Below are 25,824 nucleotides of genomic sequence, written 5' to 3'. Positions count from 1 at the left end.
ATAAGACCATTTTTTTCTGTTTAAACTGCAAAAAGTGCCACTCTAAAAATACAATACAAAAACAGATCCAATTCACACCAAAATTAAAACCAAATCGTGCCAACATCATGATATTCTTCCAAAAAATATTCCTACCTGCGCATGAACTTTGCATAACGACTTTTTTAAACATCAAACTACAACAGTTTAAGAAGATATGGAGATGATCTTTTTCATTTTCTGACTATGTCGGCTGCAGATGGAAAAGTATGCTTTACACACACACCCCTCGCAACATATACCACTCGTACAATCGACGATGTTATCTTAATGTTGCGATAACTTGTCCCACGTTATACCATCACACTCTTAGTTTCAGTTTAGGTTTAGATCATTTGGAATAAATTACAGAAGAAAATACTTATTTTTTTAATTTCTGTCATGCAGCTATCTTAGAATTATCAATCAGTAACGTTAGGAAATACAAAGGTTTCAATCAGCCAAAAGCACAAAGTAGAATTGTCTTCACACAGCAAAAAAACGATAACACAGACACACTCAAATGGTGCAGAGACATTTGGTGGTAGATACAGATGGGCTACAAAGCATCTCCATCAATCATAATTCACCAAAGGTGTACTCTTTTGTTACAAACCACATTCACAGAATAAATAAGACCTTTTGTTCAGCGATGCTTGAAATGGTAACCTTTAACTCGGAGGGTTGGCTAGGCCTTTTCAGCAGCAGCGCCGCACCTATCACTTACACATGTAAACAGTTGTCAAATCCTTAACAGCACATGGGCACACAGTTACAAATCTCTCTCACTTACGGCAAAAGAGAGGCGAATGCTGCAGCTGAGGAAGGAGTGGCAGGTATTGTATGAGAGGGAAAAAATAGCGAAAAAGGAACCAAACGGTAAAATAGAAGAAGAGAACAGGAGAGGTAACAACTGCTGCCTATGTCCTGTTGTTGTCATCTTTATTACTTCACTCATGATTGACTTTGCACAGAAGAAGAATAAAGTAATGTGCAAATATAAGTGACATATTTATATTGCACAGATAAAAATGATGATATTTGTTTTCAGTCTACTGTTGAGTGCACAAAGGATCAAACAAACACAGACTGCGGTGCAATTGTCAATAAATCCAGTCAAACACAGTGTTGTTTGCCTGCGCGAAGGCCAAGCTTTAATGACTGAACTTCTCACACAATGGTTACCGATACCAGCACAACAGCAATCAGATAGCAGTGTGTGTGTGTTAAGCCTCTTCTTTACTGCGTTATTAAATAGATTATTACATTATTCCAAGTGTTTGTCCTCCTTCTGTGCTTGGATTACTAAGCGAGGAAACACCCAGATAAGATGTCAAATTGTCCAATGCATAACGTGACGGCGGGAGTAAAAAAAAAAAAAAAAACAAAAGTCAAAGATTAGTACATGTAATATTTGCTGCAAACACAGCTTTGCAAAGGTAGGCTTTATCACTAAACCCAAATGTAATACCGGTAAAAGCCATAAGCTCTTGAACACCCTCAAATCATATTTAGACTTGTGTTAGCAGCTTATTATGACTCATTATACAGATACAAGGTTCCTTCTTGTTGAGAATTCCCACCCGAGCTGATTGTGTTATACACGCATGTCACTATGAAAAGATTAGGTGGAGCAATTATCTCCTGACAGGCGAACAATGCCCCAGAAAAATTAAAGTTATCAAAGTGGGCCACTTGACAGTTGACTTTGGATGTGAATGACGGATGTTGGTGATAAAACCATCTCAAGACAGATTTTTGAAGAATACAAAAAATATATATAAATGCACTTGAATATCAAGAGACTAAAAAACATTTTTCTATAAATTCAGCCTAATGTCAGCTTTGTGAGTTTCTGCTTTAGAAAATAAAAGTCTCAGTATTCATATGTGTGTGCCTTTTTAAAACACCCTGATCTGAAAGGCAAATTAATCAAACTGGTACAGCACACCAGACAAATACAATTGTATTTACTCAGCTCTGAAGTCCAAACCCTGCATTGTCCAATCTCAAGCTACATTTGGTTATTCAATCTTTTTTTTTTTTCTAACTGTATAAGCTTCTATCAAACACAAATATTAGATTCTAGCAGAAGCGGCAGGGAGTGCAGGCTTCACTTTTTGCAGTGGCTTTTTAATAGCGGGTTGGTTTTAACTTTTTATTATTTTATTTTATTTATGAAAATCTATATATAATTTGTTATTAAACAATGGCATGGAAAAACAATGATATTCTTATTACCACTTGACAGTGATCAAAACTAATGTTGCTATGTTTTATGATAAATGCCATTGGATGATGATGTATATTTTAATTATATAATGTTAATATTATTATTATTATTAATTGTGTTCCATGATAGTGATAAAACTAAAGTAACAAAAATAATTCAGATCTCTATTATAATGTATTAAGTGGATCTTAAACATGTCAAAGTAACAGTCTGCTCCCTAGTGGTGATATGTAACAACAATAACTCCAGAAGCAGATTTTATGGACGTTGTCACCTGATAACCATCTGATCTCCATGCTGTAGATAAAGTCCTTGCCAATTCAAATGAAATCTAGAGATGCTGGTGAAACGCTTACCGATTGGGTTAACGTCAAAAAAGTGTGTTGAGGTCCGGAGGATGGCGTTAAACATGTTGTTGTGCAGGGTTTGTGCAGAGTTCACCAAGACATTGAAGAAGACCACGCTGCGCAGGAAGCCAAACACAACCGCAGAGAGTGTGAAACCTGAAAAAGACAACACACATGTGCCTACACCGTTAACCTTGTGCCTTTCCTATAGTCAGCGATTCTGTACTATTCAAAAATAAAAAATTTCTTTTTTCAATAATCAATTTTTCTCTTTAATGTTGATTGAGCACAATGGATACAAAAGCATGAAGGAGTAAAGAAGCAGAGACTTACGAGAAGTAAATCAGAGTGGAATAAAAGCAGAAAACAGGAAAGGTCTCTAGTCCGTACAGCTGAGGTACAGTGGGCCTTGAAGGCCTTGGGCCCCAGCCAAACAACTGCAGATTTATTCATTGAACAACTTTCGTATTCAGCAATACACAAAAAGCTTCACCTGCGTAAACACCTAGGTACAGGTCAAGGTCCAGCTGCTGAGGGAAGCTTCCATTGAGGTGCTCTGTCACACTGCTGTGCGTCTGTTCAGAAGCCCTATGAGTTGGCCACAAAGGAGACAAAAAAACCCACAAGGACGAGTAAACACAACGAAGAAAGGGAAGCAGCATTGTGTTAGGCTCCACACAAAACGCATTCCTGCCATTCTAAAGCACGAGGTCAGTTTCAAGAAGTAAAAGGATGATGCCTCGGAAAACAGTTTGGTCTATCACCTTTTAAATCCTCAATCAATTCTAAGTCGAAGGAAAATTGTCAACTTGGCTACAAAAAGCCATTACATATAAATGCATTCGTATTCAACCACAAAGCAACAGATTCTTACCAGTGAGCAAGCCACCAGTCCTGCATAACAAATGCTACCTAAACAGGGGAGAGAAAATACTTGTAATCTCCCTATAACTTGTGTTTTAATTGTTAACTATATTGTTCAACAAATGTGAAAAACATTATCCTCTTTAAGTGAACATAAATGACTGTATATTTATATTATTTTCAAAATAAAAATTTACATTTACAATTCTTCCAGTAAAATTTCTAAGAAATAAATAGATAAAAACAAGAAAAAGAAAAAACAGGATTTAATTAATTAGCACGGGCACGAATACAAATGAAATAATTTAGGGTTTGACTCACATGTGCAAGGGAATTGAGTAAAACAAGGCCTGAGAGCACCAAGAAGTTGGCGCCTGCCCTGAAATACTTCACATACAAATGCAGTCCGACATTTCCTTCGAAGCGGCTCTCCTCCTCTCGGGGTTGCACTACCTGCGGAAATACTACAAACGTCAATAGCAGCCATCAAGAAATACATCAGATCAGCCTGTAATGAGAAGTACAGGAAAGGTGAGTATATTCTGCTCTCTAGTGGCTGAAAACATACACAGCATGCGTCTTTATTACCAATAAATGTGACCCACGGATGCCTAAATCCTGACAAAATCATTGTGTTTGTATACTCTTACTAACATAATACTATATTCATTTCACCAACCCCTGCATGTTGCTCTACTCTCTCAATCAAAGAGCACTGAGAGGAGGAAAGAGAGGACATAGACGACATGAAGTTGTCTGAAAGGTTCTGGGAGAAGCTGCACACAGAGACGCTGTCCGCCCGCTCTTCCTCATGATTCGTTTCTTCCTGAAGTAAAGAAGTGAAGTCTAGTCCAGAACCCTGTAAATCACTGTAGGTGCCAGTTGCCACCATTTGGCCCTAACACACAGAGAGAGAATAAAACCCAGTCAACATAAAGAAAAGTCACACAAAGAAAAGCAGTCACATATTCTTAAACGTGAGCTTTAATCTGTTAAAGCCTGAATCATTTTGATCAAATGTTCTTTTATCAAACTGTGTACAAAAACAAAAAAAAAAACATTTGGACAAAATGATTACAAAAATACAATTTTGGGATTTAACACATAGAAATGTGCATTTTTAAAACATAATAAACTAATAATAAACCTGGTAATGTTGTGCAGAAATGAAATAAACAACATTAGAAAAACAAGGATAAAATAGTAAATTGGTATGAAATAACTAATTAAAAATATATTTGTGGTCTAATGACTAATAACTGGTCAAAGGTAATTGACCTACTGTGTAAAAACATCAATGCTACAGACAAAGTCTATTTTTTTTGTATAAAGGTGTTTTCAGCCTGAAAGATTGTTTTGTTTTGGTTTTTTTAAGCCCTGCTGGGCTCAGAGTTGGAGTTTGACTTTCTCCTCGGGGTTTGCACAGATTTTCTTCAGATAATTAGGTTTCCTCCCAATGTCCAGTTTAGGTTTATTGTCATTTCTAAATTGACCGATGAATGGGTGTCGGCAAGTTATGTTTGTCTGTGCTGAACCTGCTTTGGCCTCCGAGTCAGCTGCCATAATGTCCAGTGCTATCCCTTGAAAATAGGGAACGCATATCACAGATTTTTTTTTTTTTTTTTTTGTTGCAAGTTAAGATTCTATAGATGTAAACAGTTGGAACATGTGAAGTTACTGTGTTTCTATAGTTGTAGACCAGCTCACTTGCTGCAATTCTTTAAAACGTTAACACGCAAACACCTTTTTAATCATTACTGAGTCAACACAGAGTTGTAAAAATCTACGGAAGTCAGCTGAGAGACCCCAAAGCTAATTTATTGTTTTTATATTGTGAAGGGTTCAAACCTAAAGAGTTTAACAAACATACACATATTAATAAAAACAAGAGCCCACCTCCTTTAAGACAATAATTTGATCTGCAGCCTTAAGGTATTGCAGTTGATGAGTGACCAGAATCCGAGGCTTCTTCTTCAAAAGTCCACAAATGCACCTTTTTTAAAAATGAAATATGAAACATGTTCATTTGTAGTAGTCATTTTATTCTCAAAGTATTAAATGGAAATGATGAGAAAAGTAGGAGGACTTACTCTTCAAAGAGGTGCCGACCCACCTCAGCATCCACAGCACTGAGCGGATCATCCAGTAAATAAATATCTGCATCCTGATACACCGCCCTTAAACAGCATTACATGTACAGTTATTACTGCTCCTGTAGCCAGTATGGAACATGAATTATTATCCATTATTAAAGCCGCAATTCACAATATTTTTAGCAGATAAATCCATAGTATAGGCTTTGATCAAGAAATTTAAGATAATTTCCTTGAGAGAAAGAAAAAGGCATAAATTATCATTTTTATTACCGTATTTTTCGGACTATAAGGCACACTGGATTATAAGGCGCACTATCAATGAATGGGTCTGACCGGGTCTATTTTCATACATAAGGTGCACTGGACTATAAGGCGCACCGGTTTGTTACTATTATTATTATTATTATTATTATTATTATTATTATTATTAAGGCTCATTAAGTGAACCAAAATAGTCAGATAAGTCAAACTTTATTCAACTCATTAACAGTAATTCTCAACATTGTTCAGGTTTAACACATAAAAGATAGAACATTACACTCACTTTTTCAGTTCAGTATGTTGAAGCACACTACAGAACATATCACTCCACGAGGCGTCTGTACTACGGTAGCCCTGAAGCGCCAAAAATCAATCAAGTTGTGCAGCTTCATAGTTTACCAAAGTTGTGCTAAAACATTTTGACATATTAATTTCATATATAAGGCGTACCTGATTATAAGGCGCACTGTCAATTTTTGAGATAGTTCAAGGATTTTAAGTGCGCTTTATAGTCCGAAAAATACGGTAGACAAAATAATAGTGTAGACCTCATAGATCGATGAATCGAACATCATTTACTCTAAAAAGAAAGGAAGCTTGAAAGTTTGTTTTCATCTGAACCATACACATTCCGTTTGTTGACATTTTCGCACATTGCTTTGTGGGATGTGGAGTCGTAGAAATGGGTGCACAGTGCAAGTGTTTTTACTTCGTTCTGACATCACAGGGAATACTAGTAACAAACTAGAACAAAAATGGTGAAGAAACACAAGAAATAATTTAAAAAAATCCAAAAAAAAAAAATAAATACACTTCTAAGCATCTGTTTATGGGACTCCACATCCCACAATGCAATGCATAAAAATGTCAAACAGAGTGTTTACTGTGGAGGAAAAAAATAATTTTCAAGCGGCAATTTCAACCTTTTTAATTTCTTTTTAGAGTAAATGATGTTTGATTCATTGATCTATGAGGCCTACACTGATTTTTATCTCATAAAAAAATATCATGGGTAGCAGGAAGTTGGGTTTCTTTACCTTGCTAAGCTAACCCTAGCCTTCTGCCCCCCGCTGAGATTTGCTCCTCTGTCACCAACAATTGCCAGGTCACCACCTGGCAGCAGGTCCATGTCCTGAGAAGTTCAAATCTAAATTTAACCTGATATTTACTGACATTTCCACTGGAGTCACTGCACACACTGTGAGCTAATACTTAGAGATCCTCACCCTCTTGAGGGCACATGCCTTCAGAACTTTCTTATACTTTTTGAGGTTCAGCTCCTTTCCAAAGAGGATGTTGCTTCGAATAGTACCAGGTAAAATCCACGGCTGCTGGCACGTGTACATCAGCTCTCCTTTCACTTTCACTACACCGCTCCGGTGACTCAGCTCACCCAGTATGGCACTGAGGAGTGAAGACTGACACAAAGCACACAGAAGTCAGGAATATTATGTCCATCTTTACAATAATAACACATTAAAAGTTGAGGTTGTGGATAGTTTGGCACAGATTTGTAATAATAATGCATTCCTGACCAAACTAAAGTGTAGAGAACAGACCTGACCTTTCCAGCGCCAACAGGTCCAATCACTGCTAGGAGCTGTTCAGGTCTCACTGTGAAACACACGCTGTGTAATGTTGGTGCTTTGAGAGTCTGTAAACAGAAGCAAATGAGCTGTAGTTGAAAGCAGATATTTCTAAGATTATAAATCTGACGACGTATTAGGGCCACATTAAAATAAAAAAAAATCTGGGCAATAAGAGATTAAAGTCATATTATTTCGAGAATTAAATAATACATTTATCAGATTGAAGTCTAACAATTCAAGGTCAAAGTGTAATATTTTGAGATTAAAGTCAAAATACTTCAAGATTAAAGTTGTAATATTTCAACAATAAAGTCGCAATTTTTTGAGAATAAAAATACAAACAGGATCTTGTCCGAGTTGCGATCACTCATGCGTTATGGAGAATGTGGGGTACAGTGAGATTATACTTCTCTTTAGGTTTCACACATGACAAAATACTGAGCCTTTAGGCCCATCATCACCACACTTATCAGTTTAAGGACTTTAAAGCGACTTTGCAGACGTTTGCATTTGTTAAGACGAAAAAACCAGACTGATTTGGAGCAAATCGTCTCTTTAGTGGAGGAGGAACTGGCTGGAAGTGGTCGACTTTAGGGCTTTCAGCGTTCGTTGCATTCACTTCAACAGGGAATTCTGAGCTTTTCAAAATACGGCTTTATTCCCCTAAAAGTTATTACTCCATTCTTATAAGATAACAACTTTAATCTTGAAATATTACAACTTAAATCTAGTAAAATTACGACTTAAATCTAATAGAATTACAACTTTGTTCGTGAAATTTTACGACTTTAATCTTGTAGTGCTCAGATTTCTATTTATTTTAATGTGGCCCTAATACGACGTTGTAAATAGTCTTTTTTTTTTAAATTGTTATTCTTTAAAGGGTTCCTCCACTGTTTTTACAAATCATGCCTAATATCTAATATCTATGCCTAACAAAATGCATTATTATGCAGCATATTCATTTAACTGCCTTTTAAAAATGGGACTACATTACAGTTTAAGAGACCGTCTTCTGCCATTTTGAAACAATGTGATCGATGACATCATTCGGCCACACTGCCTGTAAACATCCCATTGTTTTACATTGTTATCTTTAACGTTTCCTGATTTTTTAGAGCAACCAAATACAGCACAAGTTGGCATTTTGACCAAAGAAAGCTGGCTAAATGATCTAAACAGCAGGCTGAATGCTTCACTCCAATAGAAAACAATGGGGTGTCTTCAAAAAAGTAGATTTAATTGATTTTAGGCCACATTTGTAAAAACAGTCGAGAATCCTTTTAAAGTCTAGAAGCATATTGATGTATGTTATTGATTTTAACAACACAAGACGGTGAGGTGTTATTGTACCTTATCCCAGTAGCACACCAAATCTTGTATTTTCACCAAACAGTCTTTCTTCTCTGCCACAGGAAGTCCAAGGTGCTGCGGAGCAACTTCATTGAGGAGCAGAAAGTTCTTTTATGGAAAAAACACATTTCAAGCTTTTAAGTTTGATTACATCAACAAATTACGGATGTAAATCCAATCAAGTGATATTATTGATGAGTACTTCAATCCTTCGTATGCTGATGAGACACTCGGACAGCTTCTCGATGGCATATGGGAAAAACAGTGTGATGGTGAGTCTGACGGCACCATAGAGAGCCACAGCCACGAACACTCGGCTGGCAGACAACTTGTTCCCCGTCAGCACGTAAACGCATATGGTGATGAAGACGATGATCTTGCCAGCCACAAAAAACGATGCCATGTTTAGCGCGCGCAGATATGAGCTTTTCATTATCTTTGAGATTTCTTTTCTATAAAGAAAAAAAAAAAAGAAATGTGTAGTTGATGGTTTAAAATTTCTGAGTTTATTCAGATAAAAATGAATAGCTGTAGGAAAAACAAACTTCTACCGTCTGATTTCATCCACCAGTGCCCCAAAAGGCTTCTCCCATCCATACATCTTAATAACTCGAATCCCAGATATGACTTCATTCATTGTGCGAATTCTCTCATCTGTCAACGTTGCTGTTTCATTTCTAGAGCAGAAAAAAACTCTTTGTAGCACAACCCAGAGCATCTCAAGCCTACAATGAGTAGAAAATACTACATACCTTAGAGTTGAGAATAAACGTCCAAACATGGTCTGTACTGGCATCAAAATGGAGAAGACGGCCATCCCCGCGAGACAAGATGGGCCGATTGCATACATCAGTAACACTATTACAGATGCTGCTTGTAGAGGTCCAGTCCACAAGAAGTGTAAGTATAAAGTTACCTGTTTGAAAATACCAATTTAATTCAAAATAAATATTCATTTAAAATGGAAATAATGTCCTGAGACTATTTGATGAGGAATCGACTAAAAGTAAATGGTACAGCTTGTATTGTAGTCACCTCATCAAATTTGTTGACATCATTGGATAATAGATTGACAATCTGTCCAGTGGTAGTTTTGGCCAGTGCTTCACTATTAAGACAGAGAGCCTTCACACACAAACAACATTGTAGATAAAAGTTAAAACATCAATATTATAGAAAAGGTTATAGAAATGTGAGAGGAAGAAACTTAGGGCCATAATTTGATAAAGATAAGAGCATTCAGCGAGCACAAACCTCCACGATGATCATTTACACTTTAAAGGCTTGGAAGAAATTTCTATCTCAGTTGATAACAATACATTAGGTTCAAATGTATCGGCACCCCAATTTATGTTTTTGATAAATCGCAATAAAATGCGCAATCCAAACTCGTGGGATAATTGAAGAACTACCAGACATTTCAAATTTCATAAAGATCGCTCAATTACGAACCAAGATATTAATTCCAGCAAGTTCTTTTTGCCTTCTTTTTGAATATTATGGTATGGTTCCATTTATTCAAACAACCGCTTTTTTTGGGGAAATGTACTTTGATTACCTGACATGTTTCGAGTCGTCTGAATAAATGAAGCCTTAAGATATTATTTAAAAAGAAGACAAAAACAACAGCAAGTCATGGAAACATCGAAGCGATCAGCATACGCCTCTGAAGAAGTGTCAGGAAATCAAAGTAAATCTCCTGAAAAACAGTAGTCTGAATAAATGAAACCTTAACACAATTTTTGAAAACTTTGTCAATTATTAGAGAAAGAGATTTTTATTTTATTTTAGAAACTGATCAGGAATCAGTATATTGATCCAAATCAACCTACAAAATGTTGTGGAATCTTTCATGGCGTTAGATCTATCTTTACTTACAATGCTGATAACTGACAGACAAACAAATAGATACAGTAAATATATGACCTCTTTGGTGGAGATAATGACACCTGCGTCTCACTTGTGTTCTATTCCGCTTTTTGTTCAGAGCTGTCCAAATAGGGCCCTTAGAAACTATTATAGTGACTGACCTTTTGATAGATCATGTGGCACATGGCAACACGAATTTTCATGCCTGCTCGTTGCACTTTGTAGAAGTATATATGATGAAGGACAGCCAGGCTAATGGTTGATAAAGACAGGCCTGCAGCGTAAGCGTAAGCCTCAAAGAGTGAATCTGGGTTAGCAGGCTCACAACACTCAAAGTGCTCAATCAGTTTCCCCAGCAGCACAGGCTGTATCACCTTAAGAAGTTCCTGGCACAACAAATATGACAAGAAGAGATTAGTAAACCAAAAGGTAAATACACTACATTAGGTTGCATGTCAAAGATGCATTGCTGTGTGAAAACACCCTACCTCTATAAAGATGTATACTCCAATCAGTAAGTAAGATTTCCAATAGCACTGAATGAGAGCTCTGCTAAGGCTAGGTTTGCGCAGATCTTTAGCTGCCTGGTACGATTCTTGATTCCAGAACCTTTAAAAAAAAACAGCAGATATAACAGGAGAAATTAAGCAGCATTTGTTACTACTGTTCATAAAACTGTTTAGTGGTGTGAGAATCCCAGAGTTTTTAATCGATGTATGCAGATTGCACACATTATTTTTAACCATATTTACAAGGCTGCTATAAGAAAAGAAAAAGAGATTATTGTGAATTAATATATTTATGTTTAATTTATTCAAACAAACCTTTTTGCAGGAAATTTACTTTGATCTCCTGACATGTTTCGACTGGAGATCAAAGAAGATCAAAGTACATTTCCAAGTAAATTTCCTGAAAAAATGTGTCTGAATAAATGAAACCGCAACACATTTAAAAAAAGAAGACAAAATAAACTTGCTGGAACTATTGTTTATAATTACATTACCTTCTCAAACATCTCAAGCAGCGTTTTTTCAACCTTAGGGTCACCTAGAATTTAAATGGGGTTGCCTGAAATGTCTAGCAATTGATTAAAAAAATATATCACTGATTAAAATATTTTTATTATTAAATTCCTATTATTATTATTATTAAATTATTTTTAAAATTAAAACACAACGTACCATCTTAAACAACTGTATTACATACTTTCACCTTCTCAAATATAAATCTATTTCAAAAAAAATTTTGGTATAAACATATCTGAGGTGGCAAAATGTGTCACTGATTCTGTATTTGTAACAAACGTGATCAAAAAACTATTTTTAGAAAAGAAAAATAGAAGTCTTTGGGTTCGTCAGAAAATTGTGACATCGAAATTGGGTCACGATCCAAAAAAGGTTGCGAAGCATTGATCTAAAGTGTCTTCTTTTTTTCCGTGTCCACGTGAAACTTCTTATTTGGACGACACAACTAGATTGAAAACAAGTTCAGATGAACGACGGCCGGGCCTGCGGAATGTCTCCGCGCCGAATAGCACGTACCACTTTCCCGAGAATTCAATCAAATGCCTCGCTTCCATCGAGTAAAAAAAGGTCTCCATTCATATATTGGTATGTGTCAATGATTCGGTAATACCAACTGTCGCAATATTTGACTAAGAAAATAAATGTGAAAAATGACTTTAATGGAAATTGCCGAAAAAAGAGCCCCCTCAAGCCCCTAATCAAATTGTGCGAGGCATAATCATAATCTACGTTGAAATACCTTTGAAACAATATATCACACGACTATGTTCCCATAAATTTGGAAATTACTGGAATTGGGGGGTGGGCTCCGAGCTTCTCACCATATTCAATGATAGAGTATTCATACCAAACTGCATTCCGATCTAATGAGAACTAACGGAGGAGTAGTCATTTGAAAGATGGGGGCCCCTGGCGCCCTCATGACATGTACGGGGTAATGGGCCCCATTTATATATTGATATGTGCCAATGATTCGGTACCACCAACCGTCATAATAATTAACTCCCAAATAAATGAGAAATTGACTTTCATTTTTTTTTTTTTTGGGCCCCAAATCAAAAATTGGGCTCCGAGCGTCGATGCGTACACATTTAACTAGTGTAAACAACAACAACAACAAAGTGAGTGGCATTTTGAGTCCGGTAGCCCGGCCTAAAAATGGGCAGCCATTGTTTATTCCCTGATGGTGAAATGGAACGTCTTCCAATAAAGAGGTTCTTTGCAACAACAACAACAAAAAGTCATTTCATAAAATAAAATGACTCCTTGAACTTGGCAATGAATTAGGTTACATCTGTTAACAGCCTGATGGAAGCAAAAAGGACTTTTACGTTTGGTGCGATAGTAACAGTAACATTTTTTTTTTTTTTTTTTTTTTAAATGAGTCTGATCAATTGTTTTATGCTTATTTACAACTGGGGTGCAACTCCCTGCACTTTATTCTCTTCTTTTTTGATGTGCAAATTAAACAGAAATGTCTCACCATTGCAGTTCCTTCCCTAGTCCATCTGATGCATCCTCAGGAAGCACTTTGTACATGTCATCTTCTCTCAAGTTCCTCTGGTAACCAATTCTAAACAGGGGATTGAGCCAACTGAAGAAACACAAAACATGAAGAATATCCCGTATGTCATACAAGTTGCAGTTTGTCCATTTATATGATATATATATATATATATATATACATATATACACAATAGGTTTATCTTTGTCAAGTCAGTTATAGTCCCAACCAAACATTTACATATGTCATAAAAACAAATAAAATGCAGTGATGTGGTTGTAGTACTACAGTATATAAAGCGACACTTAATTGAGAATAGCACTGTGTTAATTACAGTACTTTTGTAGTTTAATCTAGATTTAACTTTTGTGGTTTACATTTTTCTACAAACACTGCAGGTCATGATGTTTTATTGTAATTCAATATTTGAATAAATGAAAATAAAATCTGCTTTAATTCATATATATTTTACTGATGCAAAAAAACATTGCAACACACATTACTTCACATAAAGACAATACAGTAAAAATAATAAAAAATAAATAAATAAATAAAACTGTGCCATAATAGTGTATCCAAGGAATAAAGAATCAATTAGCAAAATAAATGCACTTTAAATGCCAAGGATAAAATAGTTTTTAATCCTTTGCAGTTTCCACAAATTTGCCTTTGCTTATTTATCAATAGTTTTACTGCACAGCCCTTAAAGTTCCTATTTTAATTTTGGTGTGTTTTGTCTTAAATCATATTTTGGGTGTCACACATTAAATTGGATATACATTTTTTAATTGGTATTGTCATTTTGTCATTGATTCGGCCCTAAAACTCATATTAGTCGGGCTTCAATACAAACCAAAGTTAAAGATATTTTTATTACTTTACTAGCACAATTTTTCTCTTTTTAAAATTGTTACATTCTGTAGAACTCCTCACTAATATGTAGTTTGACTAAAACCAGGGTGAAGCATATAGATGCTCTGCAGCAACACCTTTCACCTCCAGGAACTAAGTGTCACCTCGGAGAGCTCTCCATTCAATGAATGTCAGCCAAAGCTGTGAGTGAGAGGCCGCTGGTTCTTACCAGAAGAAAATCTTGGAGAGCAGATTAGCTGACACTGACGGATTATCCTTCGCCTCCCTCTGCTCAGCCTCCATGCCCCCCGACACTTCCCGCAGTCTGACCACTTTCTACATTGATACACTGTTTTTAAAAAAAAACAACCACACAAGAAGGAACACTGACAGAGCAACGCTGGCAACTTCTGTAACGGACTGTCAGTGTTTCACCTACCGACATTCAGGTCAGGATGACCTCAGCACGTTGACACCACGAGCGCGTCTCACTTTGGATGGAAAGTGAGAGGGACACCGCTAGACCACGCCCACTCAGCAGCGATTGGCTGCCACTGGTGTCAATCACTGCCCCTAGCAGTCTCAATGTCAACAAGCGTTTATTTTTAGACAGCGTTGCGTTTTGTTCAATGGTAAAGTTGCATAAGTTCTCATATTTATGACTTTCTTTCTCATAATTATGACTTTCTATCTCATAATTGTGACTTTTTTCCTCAAGTTTTCGTTTACTTTATGTGTTTACACTATTGGGCTTACGAACGGACACAGTATTTGACCCAACGGACCGTCAGCTCGTCTACACTTTGGTTTTACCGCCAACGTATGCAAAAAGAAAAACATACTATATAAAAAATATATAACAGAAAAAACATTAAAAGCAGAAATACGTTATAAAAAATACAGAAACAAAGTTAATAATTTACTTAGAGAAAAAAAAAGGGAATATTATGAAAAACAATTAAAAGAGAATAAAAACAAAAACAAAAAATTGTGGGAAATAATAAATAACATAACCATGCGCAAATGCAAAGAAAAAAATGCAGATCATTTTATAATAAACAATGTAAAAGAACACAATAAAAACATAATAGCACAAGAACTCAACAGTTTTTTCATTAATACTGGAAAAGACATAGAGAAAGAGATAAATAAACACCCAACACTTAAATGGAACCATTTTGACAATGAGAAGAAAGACATTGCAGAGGTGGACAGAATAATCACTACCAGTACTTCAAAAAAATCCAGAGACGTTAATAATCTAACTATGAGTCTAATAAAAACCATAACAGCTGAAATAACCCCGCCACTAACATATATAAGTAATCTATCATTCAAGAATGGGGTATTCCCAGAAAAAATGAAAATTGCAAAAATCAGACCGATTTACAAGGGTGGAGAAAAATGTAATTTCACTAATTATCGACCTATATCAATATTACCACAACTGTCAAAAATTCTGGAAAAACTGTTCATGAACAGACTCGACAAATTTATAGAAGACAATAATATACTACATGAAGGACAATATGGATTTAGAAAAGGACGTTCAACAGCAATGGCTATAATTGACATCACGGAGAATATAAGAGAAGCATTAGAAAAAAAACTGTTTGTATTTGGAATTTTTCTGGACCTAAAAAAAGCCTTTGACACAATTAATCATGATATTCTAGAAGAAAAACTTCAAAATTACGGAATAAAGCGTAACGCCTTAAAATGGATTAAAAGCTATATGACAAATAGAAGACAATATGTTGACTTTGAAGAACACACATCAAAATGCCAAACCATACAGTGTGGTGTTCCTCAGGGTTCAATTTTGGGGCCAAAACTGTTCATTCTATACATAAACGACATTTTCAAAGTCACCAATTGCCTAAAACTAACATTGTTTGCAGATGACACAACCATTCTATGCTCAGGCAAAGAAATTAACACTTTAATAGAGTCAACAAATGAAGAACTATTAAAAATTCAAACATGGTTAGATGTAAATAAACTATCCCTAAACGTCAGTAAAACAAAATTCATTAACTTTGGAAAGAGAAAAAAAACAGGAGATATAAGACTGAAACTAAACAAGGAAATAATAGAACAAGTAAAAGAATATAGGGTACTTGGAGTGTGGATGGACGACAAGCTGACCTGGAAAAAACATATACAAATAGTTAAAAACAAAGTGGCCAAAAGCAGTTACATCCTATGGAAACTTCAACAAATCCTACATACCAAATCACTTAAAACAATATATTCTTCACTCATAGCATCGCACCTAAATTACTGCTCCGAAATATGGGGTAATAACTACAAAACGTATCTTGAACCACTATTTAAACAACAAAAAAAAGCTATAAGAATTTTACATAAAGTACCACACAACACACACACAAACGATTTATTTGAGAAGTCAAAATACCTAAAACTGCAAGAAATAATACACTATAACACACAAATACATGCATTTAGGGCTTCATCAGAAAAATTACCACATCAAATCCAAAAACGTTTCACTTACAATCAAAATCCCTACGAATTCAGACATAATAATGTGTTTAGACCAAACAGGATCATATCAAATGTTGGCAAACATAGTACTGTGTATAGAGCCATGAACCTCTGGAACAGCCTTGACAAAGAGACACAACAGTCAGATAATCTGAAACAATTTAAGAACGAAACGAGGAGGACATTTTTACACACATACAGATCTCAAGTCAACTCTCCATTGAACTCTACAGCAACGACATGGAACTCATCAACTGGTCATTGAGCACCATTGACAAAATCTTCTCAACGAGGCAATTGCTTCAGCACGAAATACCGTGTCCAAAGGACACATACCCAAGTGGATATGTCGTGGACGCACGAGGGAGAAGCCAGATGCTCTGTCTCTCCCAGCTGAAAGTGGAGGATGTGGAGGACATCTATCTGCTAGGAGTCATGATCTTTGGCCTGCTGATGATGGGGGTATGTGTCTGTGCATGTGCCTTTCTGATGGATCGTAAGCTGAGGCGACTCTCAGAGGATACGAAGGTTCTCAGAGAGAAGAAGAACTTCACGTTTGGAGAGTTGGAGGAACGTAAACAACGACTGGAAAAGAAAGCTCGTGGAAATACGGGGGAAAAAGACTGTGATGAGGAGTAACAACAGGAACAATGACTGCAGACGAGAACACATCACAAAAAAAAAAAAAAAAAAAAAAAAAAAAAAAAAAAAAAAGGGAAGAAACGAGGTTGGATGTAAAATTATCTGTGTTCAAATTAGGGGACGGATCTAGATAAGCATAATGCTTTTTTCCGTCGCCCTTTCCGGCATGAAAAAAAAAAAAAAAAAAAAAAAAAAAAAACAATGATGTGATTTTGCTCTGAATGTCAAATGAATTTCTGTGAATGCAACCATGTCGGAAATGAACTGAATAAATAAATAAATAAATAAAAAAAAATAAATAAGCCTGGTTTTCTATCTCATAATTATGAATTTACTAACTCATATTTATGATTCTCCATAGTAAAATCATAATTATGAGTTATGAATTTTAACTGCTACACCACCTTGCACCTCTATTTTAACTAATTTATTTGAAATTCAAATTTATTATCAGTTGTTTCACAGTATTAGCAGCAAGCAGAGCCGTATCTATGGTGACGAGTCAGTAGTGTGATTTTTTAATGATAAAAGGTGCAAACTAATGCTTTTTTATGGTCTGTCCTGTGAACAGCTGTGTTGGATGCTTTTCCAACCCTTTCTCTAAATTTCTGTCTAAACTGTTTGAATGCCATTAGGTGCAGCATAAAAAAATAAAAATAAAAATAAGACTTCCAAAATAAAAGCTAGTTAAAAAAAAACATAAACATAAGCACTAAAAGCCTCCCAACATTCCATTCCTAGTGGTTAGGGTCATAATGAGCCACTCACTCCTCATTAAATCATCATTAACTATAATATTTGCATTTCACAACTAAAATGCAAGTCGAACACTGAATTAGCATTAGCTTAATTTTAGAATTAGCATTAGCTTAATTAAAAAAAGCATTAGCTTAATTTAGCATTAGCCTAGCATTAACATTAGCCTATCATTACCATTAGCCTTGCATTAACTAGCATAAGCACAAGCTAGCATTAGCATTAGCCTAGTATTAGCATTAGCTAGCATTAGTCCAGAATTGGCAGTACCATTATCATAGCAATAGCATTACCCTAGAATGAGCATTAACCCAGCATTAGCTTACCATTAACCTAGTATTAGCATAGCATCGACCTAGCATTACCTTAGCGAGCAGCAATGGCTGAAAGACTAAAGTTGGAAAAAGTTTGAAAAAAGCAATGCAAGCACTTGGAGAACGTGCAAACTTTACTCTTAAAATGGCTGTGATGCCTTGAGATTAACAAGTAGGTAAAAATGATTTGGAATAAATGGATAAATTCCTTCTGTGACCCTAAAAGAACGAGCAAGAGGGTCAGAAAATGGGTGGATGAGATAAATTCCCTTCCGATTTTATTCAAAGTAGTTTTTCCTTAGTTGTAATTCTGTAACTTTTTAACATTTAAACACATTCTGCATGGCTTCATCTGCTTACCTTAATTGTTTTTTAACAGGTTAATCTGCATGATTAAGTCTGTATTTGTGTTTAAAGTCAGTGAATTCTTCTTTATCTATTTTTTGTTTTAGATTGAATAAAATCAGGACAATAAAAAAAAAAAAAAAAAAACATCCATGCGTATATGAGAGAAGGTAATCATTAGACAGTAATTTGTTAAAAACACTGAGCTGCAATAGTTGAACCAGTAACTGGACTTTGTCACCTTGCCTCGTGTTTTGAGGCTTACTCATTAATTCTTTATTATTTTTATGTTAATATGATACTTTGTATTATTTGTAGACAAATGTCAGCTCAGGAAGTATTTCCCATAGTCATTTTCAAAATGTAATATCTAACTGCCACCTCATACCTTCTGACTGTTTCAAGCTCCGATGTCCATCCTTTTCCACCAGATCCACTGATGTCCTGTCTGTTAATTATCTCAGTGAAACACATGTCCATTGTGTAATATTCTTGCCTGGGGACTATTTCTTCCTCTTTTCTTATAAGAAAGAAACTAAAGAAAAATACAAAGCTAGCAGCGCCAAATGTCAGGGTGGCAAATGCTGGCTTTTTTCAGTGGCTTGATCGGCCTTGGTGCCATCATTGGTGCCACGGTATCCAACGAATGGAAGGCAACGAGCCGGGCATCTTCCGTGATTACAGCAACCTGGGTGCTCCAGGGACTGTGGAACAACTGTGCTGGGAATGCCCTTGGAGCGCTTCACTGCAGACCACATCATACAATCCTTAACCTGGACGGTAAGTGGAAAAGGTCGTTAGATATGCAGATTGTAAATTAAACTTGATATTTATCATTTCTACCGTGTTTAGATTTAAGTTTTCTGTGAGTGAAAGTGTTCAAACCTCAAGCGTGATCAGCAAATGAAGCACAACATACAATATATGTATCAGATAAAGTCTTAAAGCAAATAATTATTAGTAATAGCACTCCATGCAAATTGAATTTAAACTGTCAGCACGAGTCCTATTAGATGAGAGTGTATTCATTTGTTTCTGCCTAAAAAAGTATATATTTTTTTACATTGTAGCTGTATCTAAAACCGGTTGTGAAAAGCCTGTAACTTCTGTTATCTGTTCTCCTTTTTTCTCTCTTCGTCACAAAAAACACAATTTACTCAAAACCAAATCACAGCTGCTACCTTTTACTGTTATTATTATTAATTTTAAAAACTCAATTAATCAGCTGGGACGTCTTTTAAAAGGGTAATCCTCCAAATGCTCAATGAATAGTCACAGTGTTTGATAATATTCAGTCAGAGGTGATGGCTGATGTGTTAACTGTGGCCAATGTGTAATTGTGAGCTGGAAATGTCAAACTGAGTTGGTTTCAAGGTAAAGAGTGAGGCAGTGATTTGTGTAAAACAAGCAATTAAAGCGCTGACTTTGAATGTGGAAATGAATTACATATTTGCTTATCAGAAGAAAATACTTTCTCATTGTATCTATGGTTGCTTTTGTTCAAAATCTTCAATTCATGTTATATTTCGTTTTTGTTGTGAAAGGTCCAAAGGGTGAGGGGAGTTATGGTAATTGCACTTTAGTTTCCTGCATGGAATACTTGTAATGCAACAAGTATTGTTAGTTTTTAAAATGTTGTCCAGGCATCTACAAACATATACAAAATATAACTGAAACTCTCTATACCCAACCTGGCAACACAGGTTCTGATAACTTTCTTCTTTCTTCTTGCTGCTGTTTTGTTACTTTTTTCACTTACATTTGTCTTATTTCCCTCATTAAGTAGAATCAAGACGTGTTAATTGTTTACTATTTTACATTATATACAATTGATTTAAATAAAAAATAGGGATTGGCATTTGGACTGATTACATTATTGTTTGATCGTGTTGTATTCCAACCCAGTCCCACTCCAAAGCGTAGAATAGCTACGCTTGTCCACTGCACTATGCATAGACATCCTACGCATACGCCTCTGATGGCGTAGAAATACTATGCATCATTTGATCTGTGTTTTCTATGGGGCATAGTACGTCAGGTCACATGAGCACCTCGTCATCCCGTTTGAGAAAGGAAAAACATGGCGGACTTTCGTTACATTTTCACTGGAAATTGCTATATATTAAGAGAGCTTGTTGTTTTAGCGTCATTTTGATAACATTTCTCGTGAGAAATTAACCCTTAACTATCGTAGTATCCATTCAGTTCATGTATACGATCCGTAGTTTATTGGTTTAGACGTACATTTTTCCTGCTTTATCCTGTTGCGATGGAGTTGCTAAGGACGCTTAGAACGTACTGGAAGTGATGTTGAATTACGGACCCTTGTTTAGTATTTTAAAGAAAGTGTCTATTTGTACGGTTGCCATACAGACAACCCCCGGTGCTATTGGTACGGTTAACAAAGTACAAGTACGTAGCGTCTTAGGGTTATGGTTTGGTTTAGCGTTAGGTTTAAGGTTAGGGTTAGGTTACCATCCAAAATTGCAACAATTTTTAGGGTTAGGGCAGGGGTCTGCAACCTGCGGCTCTGGTGCCTAATGTGGGTCTTTGACTCTTTTGCAATGGTTCCCTATAGATTTAAAAAAAACTATTGAAATAAATAGTTATTTTTTTACAGAGGCTATTAATGATTAATGACAAATAAAATCAAGATATAACCATTTGTTTAACTAAAATAAATCACATTGCGCAATGACTCAGCACCTTCCTACTTCACCTCCTGCAACATCTACAGATCATCAGCTTTCCTGCACCTGTGGCTAACCTTAAGTTTTAAATCCCTGGTAAGATAACTAAACCAACAAAAACACTATTCTGGAAGAAAATAGAGATTTTAATTGTGTGGGAACAGATTCATTTAACCGCCAATGTGCAGGTTAAATATGCATGCTTTATGTGTGGCAAGAAATGAGCAATTAGCATGTGTTGATCACATGATCATGTGTACTTTTTGTAGCCTTTCAAATACATTAACTAAAAAAAAGTCTTCTTTATATAACATTGTGTTCATATAAACTGAGATGTGTACGAATTTGACGATACAAGATACTGTTTTATTTCTTGATGTAAATTTTATTTATTTTATTTTAAACTGTTTTTAAGTTGCCATTTATAATACCAATATAAATCAAATCAAATGAAATCAGACATTATTCTATATAATTTTAACTGTATAGAATTTAATGCACTGTATTGTCTTCATTTGAGAGGGTATTTTTTCGGCTCTGGGAGGACTTTAATCCAGGCAAAATGGCTCCTTGTAGAGTAAAGGTTATAGACCCCTGGGTTAGGGTTAGGGTAAGGTTTAATCTTAGTCACGCGACCTAAACTGGCCAATGACTGACCTATCGCGTGAGCTAAACTGGCCAAATAGGGGCACTGCGTACAGACAGAATGTCGGTATATTGATACGGCAACCGTACGGATAGCCACTGTCTATTTTAAACCACTGATTCATTTATATTTGATTTATTCCCTCGAGGCTAAAGTGTTGTTTAAGACTGTTTGAAACCTTGTAATGAACGAATGTAACGATCTACGCATCTCTCTCACGAGAGATTGTGAAGCTGTCACGTACTGTAAATTAATGTATTGTTTCACGCTTGCCAGCACAATTCCCTAATTTCTTTTCCTGTGGTTCACGTATTTCCATTAAAAGTTATTTTGTGCTACACAGAACTGATGTATTTCATTTGCGAAAGTCATTTCCTGTGAAACTTATTCCCACTCCACAAAGAGTTTTTTGTTGTTTGTGAACCTTAATTATTACTGATTTACTGTATGTGTGTTGACCAGTGTGTGTATATGTATTGGTCATTCTCTATTTAATCTATTAAGAGCATGTTTGTCTAAATAAACTTTCACCTACAGACTGCAATCATGAGTTGGAATTTAATTGTACGTTTGCCAAATGAATTTGTTTTAGTTATCAAGTATTAAAACCTTAGTCACATCCTGTACTCTTACCGGTTCATCCTTTTAACGCACACGTTTCAAAACTGAGTTTCGAGTGACTGACTAATTGTTAATATGTCATCTGCGTCCTGCTGTTGGCGCATTTCTGTTGCATATTAATCGTAAGATGAGAGTGAACTCTGGCAATTTTGTCAACACCTCACAGCTTGATTGATTACTGTCATAAAATCTCTTAATTTGTCTTGGCATGAATATCCTTCACTTTTTTAATGAACAACAACTACAAAAGTATTCTGTATAATAATGCTTGACAGCAGAATGTTGTGGCCCTGGTCTTCTTGGGGAGGCTTTGTGACTGTGTGTGTGTGTTATTGGCTAAGCTAAGCCATTGTAATGTAACGAACCTTTCATTTTTTATAACTTTAAGGCAAACTTCATCCAGACTGTGAAACACTGTAACATTTACTATGCAAAGGAAAGGAAAATACCCTTGTAGACCATTGGTTACTTCTTGGTGTTTAAGGCCAAACTCCTCCTCTCAGAATATAACGCTCTACAACACATTAACTATCAATCACTGACCATCCATTGAACCTATTCGTGGAAGGACTAGCTACATTTTTAACAGGTCTCATCCACAAAAAGAAAAAAAGACAAAAAATCTATTATTTGGATTTGGGACTAACACATTAGGTGTGTGTATGCTTTTTAAAGATTTGCCCGTTCAGTATGAGCGGCATGCTTCAGGAGATTATTGGCTTCGTATTGTCTACCTCTGGGTGGGTGCTGGTGTCCTCCACCTTGCCGACGGACTACTGGAAAGTGTCCTCTCTTGATGGAACCGTCATTACAACGGCTACCTACTGGTCTAACCTGTGGAAAACCTGTGTCACTGATTCAACAGGAGTCTCCAACTGTAAAGACTTTCCGTCAATGTTGGCACTGGCTGGTCAGCTCTTTATGGTTCTTCTCAGACAATTGAACTTGACTGTAACTCTTTTGTGACCTTCAAAGGTCGTTTTGAGCTTTTGATTGTGTCTAAAGATATATTGTAAGGTTAAAGGCTGGTTCTTTAGAAATTGGAACAACTTTTCTCTTCAAACTGTTGGTGGCAAGTGCAATTTTAAATGTGTAAGTTACTTTCCAATGTGTTTAGGCTTTGTTCTTGATGCTTCATACCAGTTGAAGAGATTTATAGGTAACTTACAGCGGTTTGAATTTTGCCTGAGTGGTTTTTATGGGTGAACTTCTGAGATGAACTTGGTGGTTTGTTTGTTTTATCTTAACACAGTCAACTAAACCACCCAAAATCAAAAAGTCATCCTGGTTACTTCTGACTAAATGTTATTCTTGCTCTAGATGTAGGTTGGTTACAGGGTCCATAATTCATTGACTTTGCACTCATAGCAGAAAGTGCATGTGAAATGAATTCAATTTTTTCAATTCAACCTTATTTGTATAGCGCAATTTACAACAAATTAATCTCTTTTACTTAAATTACTAAATTAAATTACAAAACACAAAAGCATAGCAAAAGATTGGCCTTTGATCGCACAAGCCATAATTTCTGTTTTTCTGCTTTCAGGTTACATCCAAGCTTGTAGAGGACTGATGATATCAGCTGTGTGTTTGGGGTTTTTCGGCTCTATTTTTGCCCTTGTCGGTATGAAATGCACCAAAATTGGTGGGAGCGATAAAAACAAAGCCAGGATTGCATGTTTTGCCGGAGGGAATTTTATCCTCAGTGGTAAGTACAGTGTAAACAGACTTATAGCACTCTTTTTCATGGAACTAAAGTTACATTTTCTAAATGTCACAGGCCTCTGTGCACTGTCAGCGTGCTCTCTCTATGCACATCGGATCACATCAGAGTTCTTTGATCCACTATACGTGGCGCAAAAGTGAGAGAAACATTTACCATTCGCCTTTTTTTTACCTGAATGATCACATACACCATAGAAATATTATCATCATGTTTATGTTCCATGTTTCAAGGTATGAATTAGGAGCTGCTCTATTTATCGGATGGGCTGGTTCTGTCCTCTGTATTATCGGTGGAAGCATACTCTGCTTCTCAATATCAAGCACATATGGCAAAAGGTTAGTGCAAGTCTACAATTCTCCATTTCACGTTTAACCTTCCTGCCTTAAAACAAATAATAATGTCTTGTCCATTTGCTTCCCAGCCACAGTCAGGTGAAATATATTTACAAAGGTGCTGCTTTACATTCTCAAATTTCCACCAACACAAGAGATCGGGCTCTGTCCGTAAACCAGAGACCGCCCCCGGATTACAGCAACTCCTCCAGGATTCAACACTTTGATAAGAATGCATATGTATGATTAACTTGAATATTAAACACTGTACTATAAGCATGAAAAGAAAGAATATCAATGATGGATTTGCATGTTGATTGTATTTACGTTTTTATAGATGTACATGTAGGTTCAAAGCTTTTACATTATGGTATAAGCATTTTATATGCTATCTATTTTAAGATGCACATTATTGCTCTGGACTAAAAATATAGATGATTGTACAATTCATATTATTAAATAACATATTAGTAATTTTATTTATTTTCTTGCACGTAGCTTTAGAGCCTTTGCATGCTGTAATGACATTAAAGCTGTTGTTTAGTTCTTATCTCGTTCAACATTTGACATTATGATTAAATCGTTGTTTTTATATGCAAAATTAAAGGTGAAAAAGAGTAAAGGGAAAAATGGTGGGATGTGGACAGAGGTGAAAGTAAAGATTACAAGTACTCACGTTACTGTAGTTGAGTTGCTTTTATGGGTACTTGTACTTTTTCAAGTATATTTCTAAATCATTTTATGTGTGCTTGAGTATGCTTCAAAAGAAGTAAAGTAATTCATTATATTTCTACACGCAACCGTTACTGAGTAAATTATTGTTTTTTTCTTTTAAAAAGATTAATGGAAACTACGAAAATGAAATGACCAGACAGGCAGCAATCAAATGCATCACATCATAATTAGAGCCTGATAGATTTTTATTTTAAAAGTAATTAATTGGTGTTATTTTCATTTAAAAAAGAATTGTACATTTTGACAAACCTTTAATTTTATACAGATGCCTTTGTGGAAAATAAATTAAGTTCCAATGGTGCAAGATTTCGTCTCTTCCTTTTTAAGTTTCTACATGAGATGTTTACTTTATACGAGGGAACCGTGGCAAGATTTATTACCAAAAATAAAGGGTGGGGGTGAAAGTAACTAGTAAATTTTGTATACTTTGAGTAGTAGTATTGAGCTACTTTTTACTTGTACTTGAGTTTTTTATGTATGATTTACTTTTACTTGTAC

General features: G+C 35.7%; 2 protein-coding genes across 9 annotated transcripts in view; one reads left to right on the top strand and one right to left on the bottom strand.

Moving 5' to 3' along the window:
* abcc4 (ATP binding cassette subfamily C member 4 (PEL blood group)) overlaps positions 1–14,539 on the bottom strand; it is a 45,123-nt gene extending 30,584 nt beyond the window's left edge. For 3 of the 6 annotated variants that reach the window (XR_003672639.1, XM_028435651.1, XM_028435653.1), the window contains exons 1-20: positions 14,451–14,539; positions 14,241–14,347; positions 13,139–13,249; positions 11,119–11,239; positions 10,792–11,016; positions 9,797–9,886; positions 9,514–9,677; positions 9,313–9,438; positions 8,964–9,213; positions 8,762–8,869; positions 7,384–7,473; positions 7,046–7,237; positions 6,857–6,951; positions 5,553–5,639; positions 5,359–5,455; positions 4,142–4,360; positions 3,784–3,915; positions 3,473–3,510; positions 3,092–3,186; positions 2,608–2,754 (exon numbers count right to left, since the gene is read on the bottom strand). Coding sequence is in view for 5 of the 6 variants with exons in the window: in XM_028435651.1 (XP_028291452.1) it covers positions 2,608–2,754; positions 3,092–3,186; positions 3,473–3,510; positions 3,784–3,915; positions 4,142–4,360; positions 5,359–5,455; positions 5,553–5,639; positions 6,857–6,951; positions 7,046–7,237; positions 7,384–7,473; positions 8,762–8,869; positions 8,964–9,213; positions 9,313–9,438; positions 9,514–9,677; positions 9,797–9,886; positions 10,792–11,016; positions 11,119–11,239; positions 13,139–13,249; positions 14,241–14,347; positions 14,451–14,456 (2,500 nt within the window). In the remaining variant the exon portion in view is untranslated. Of the gene's footprint in view, positions 1–2,607; positions 2,755–3,091; positions 3,187–3,472; positions 3,511–3,783; positions 3,916–4,141; positions 4,361–5,358; positions 5,456–5,552; positions 5,640–6,856; positions 6,952–7,045; positions 7,238–7,383; positions 7,474–8,761; positions 8,870–8,963; positions 9,214–9,312; positions 9,439–9,513; positions 9,678–9,796; positions 9,887–10,791; positions 11,017–11,118; positions 11,240–13,138; positions 13,256–14,240; positions 14,361–14,450 lie in introns of those variants that run through there. The other 3 variants (XM_028435654.1, XM_028435652.1, XM_028435655.1) reach the window with 3 other exon arrangements.
* Positions 14,540–18,950: 4,411 nt separating this feature from the next.
* On the top strand, positions 18,951–25,454 carry LOC114455249 (claudin-10-like). Of its 3 annotated transcripts, XM_028436358.1 has the most exons (6): positions 23,082–23,122; positions 23,209–23,443; positions 24,080–24,241; positions 24,314–24,395; positions 24,490–24,594; positions 24,681–25,454. In XM_028436358.1, the coding sequence occupies exons 2-6, from the start codon at positions 23,224–23,226 to the stop codon at positions 24,835–24,837; spliced, it is 726 nt and encodes a 241-aa protein (XP_028292159.1). In that variant the 5' UTR covers positions 23,082–23,122; positions 23,209–23,223; the 3' UTR covers positions 24,838–25,454. The 3 variants fall into 3 exon arrangements, with proteins under 3 accessions (XP_028292160.1, XP_028292159.1, XP_028292161.1); XM_028436359.1 differs by lacking the exons at positions 23,082–23,122; positions 23,209–23,443 and adding an exon at positions 18,951–19,356; XM_028436360.1 differs by having other exon boundaries at positions 23,087–23,410.
* Positions 25,455–25,824: the final 370 nt, after the last annotated feature.

This window comes from Gouania willdenowi, chromosome 21 (assembly GCF_900634775.1).
Source record: "Gouania willdenowi chromosome 21, fGouWil2.1, whole genome shotgun sequence".
NCBI lineage: Eukaryota > Metazoa > Chordata > Actinopteri > Blenniiformes > Gobiesocidae > Gouania > Gouania willdenowi.
Note: the sequence above shows the minus strand (reverse complement) of the source record. Positions and strands in the feature narration are given on the sequence as shown.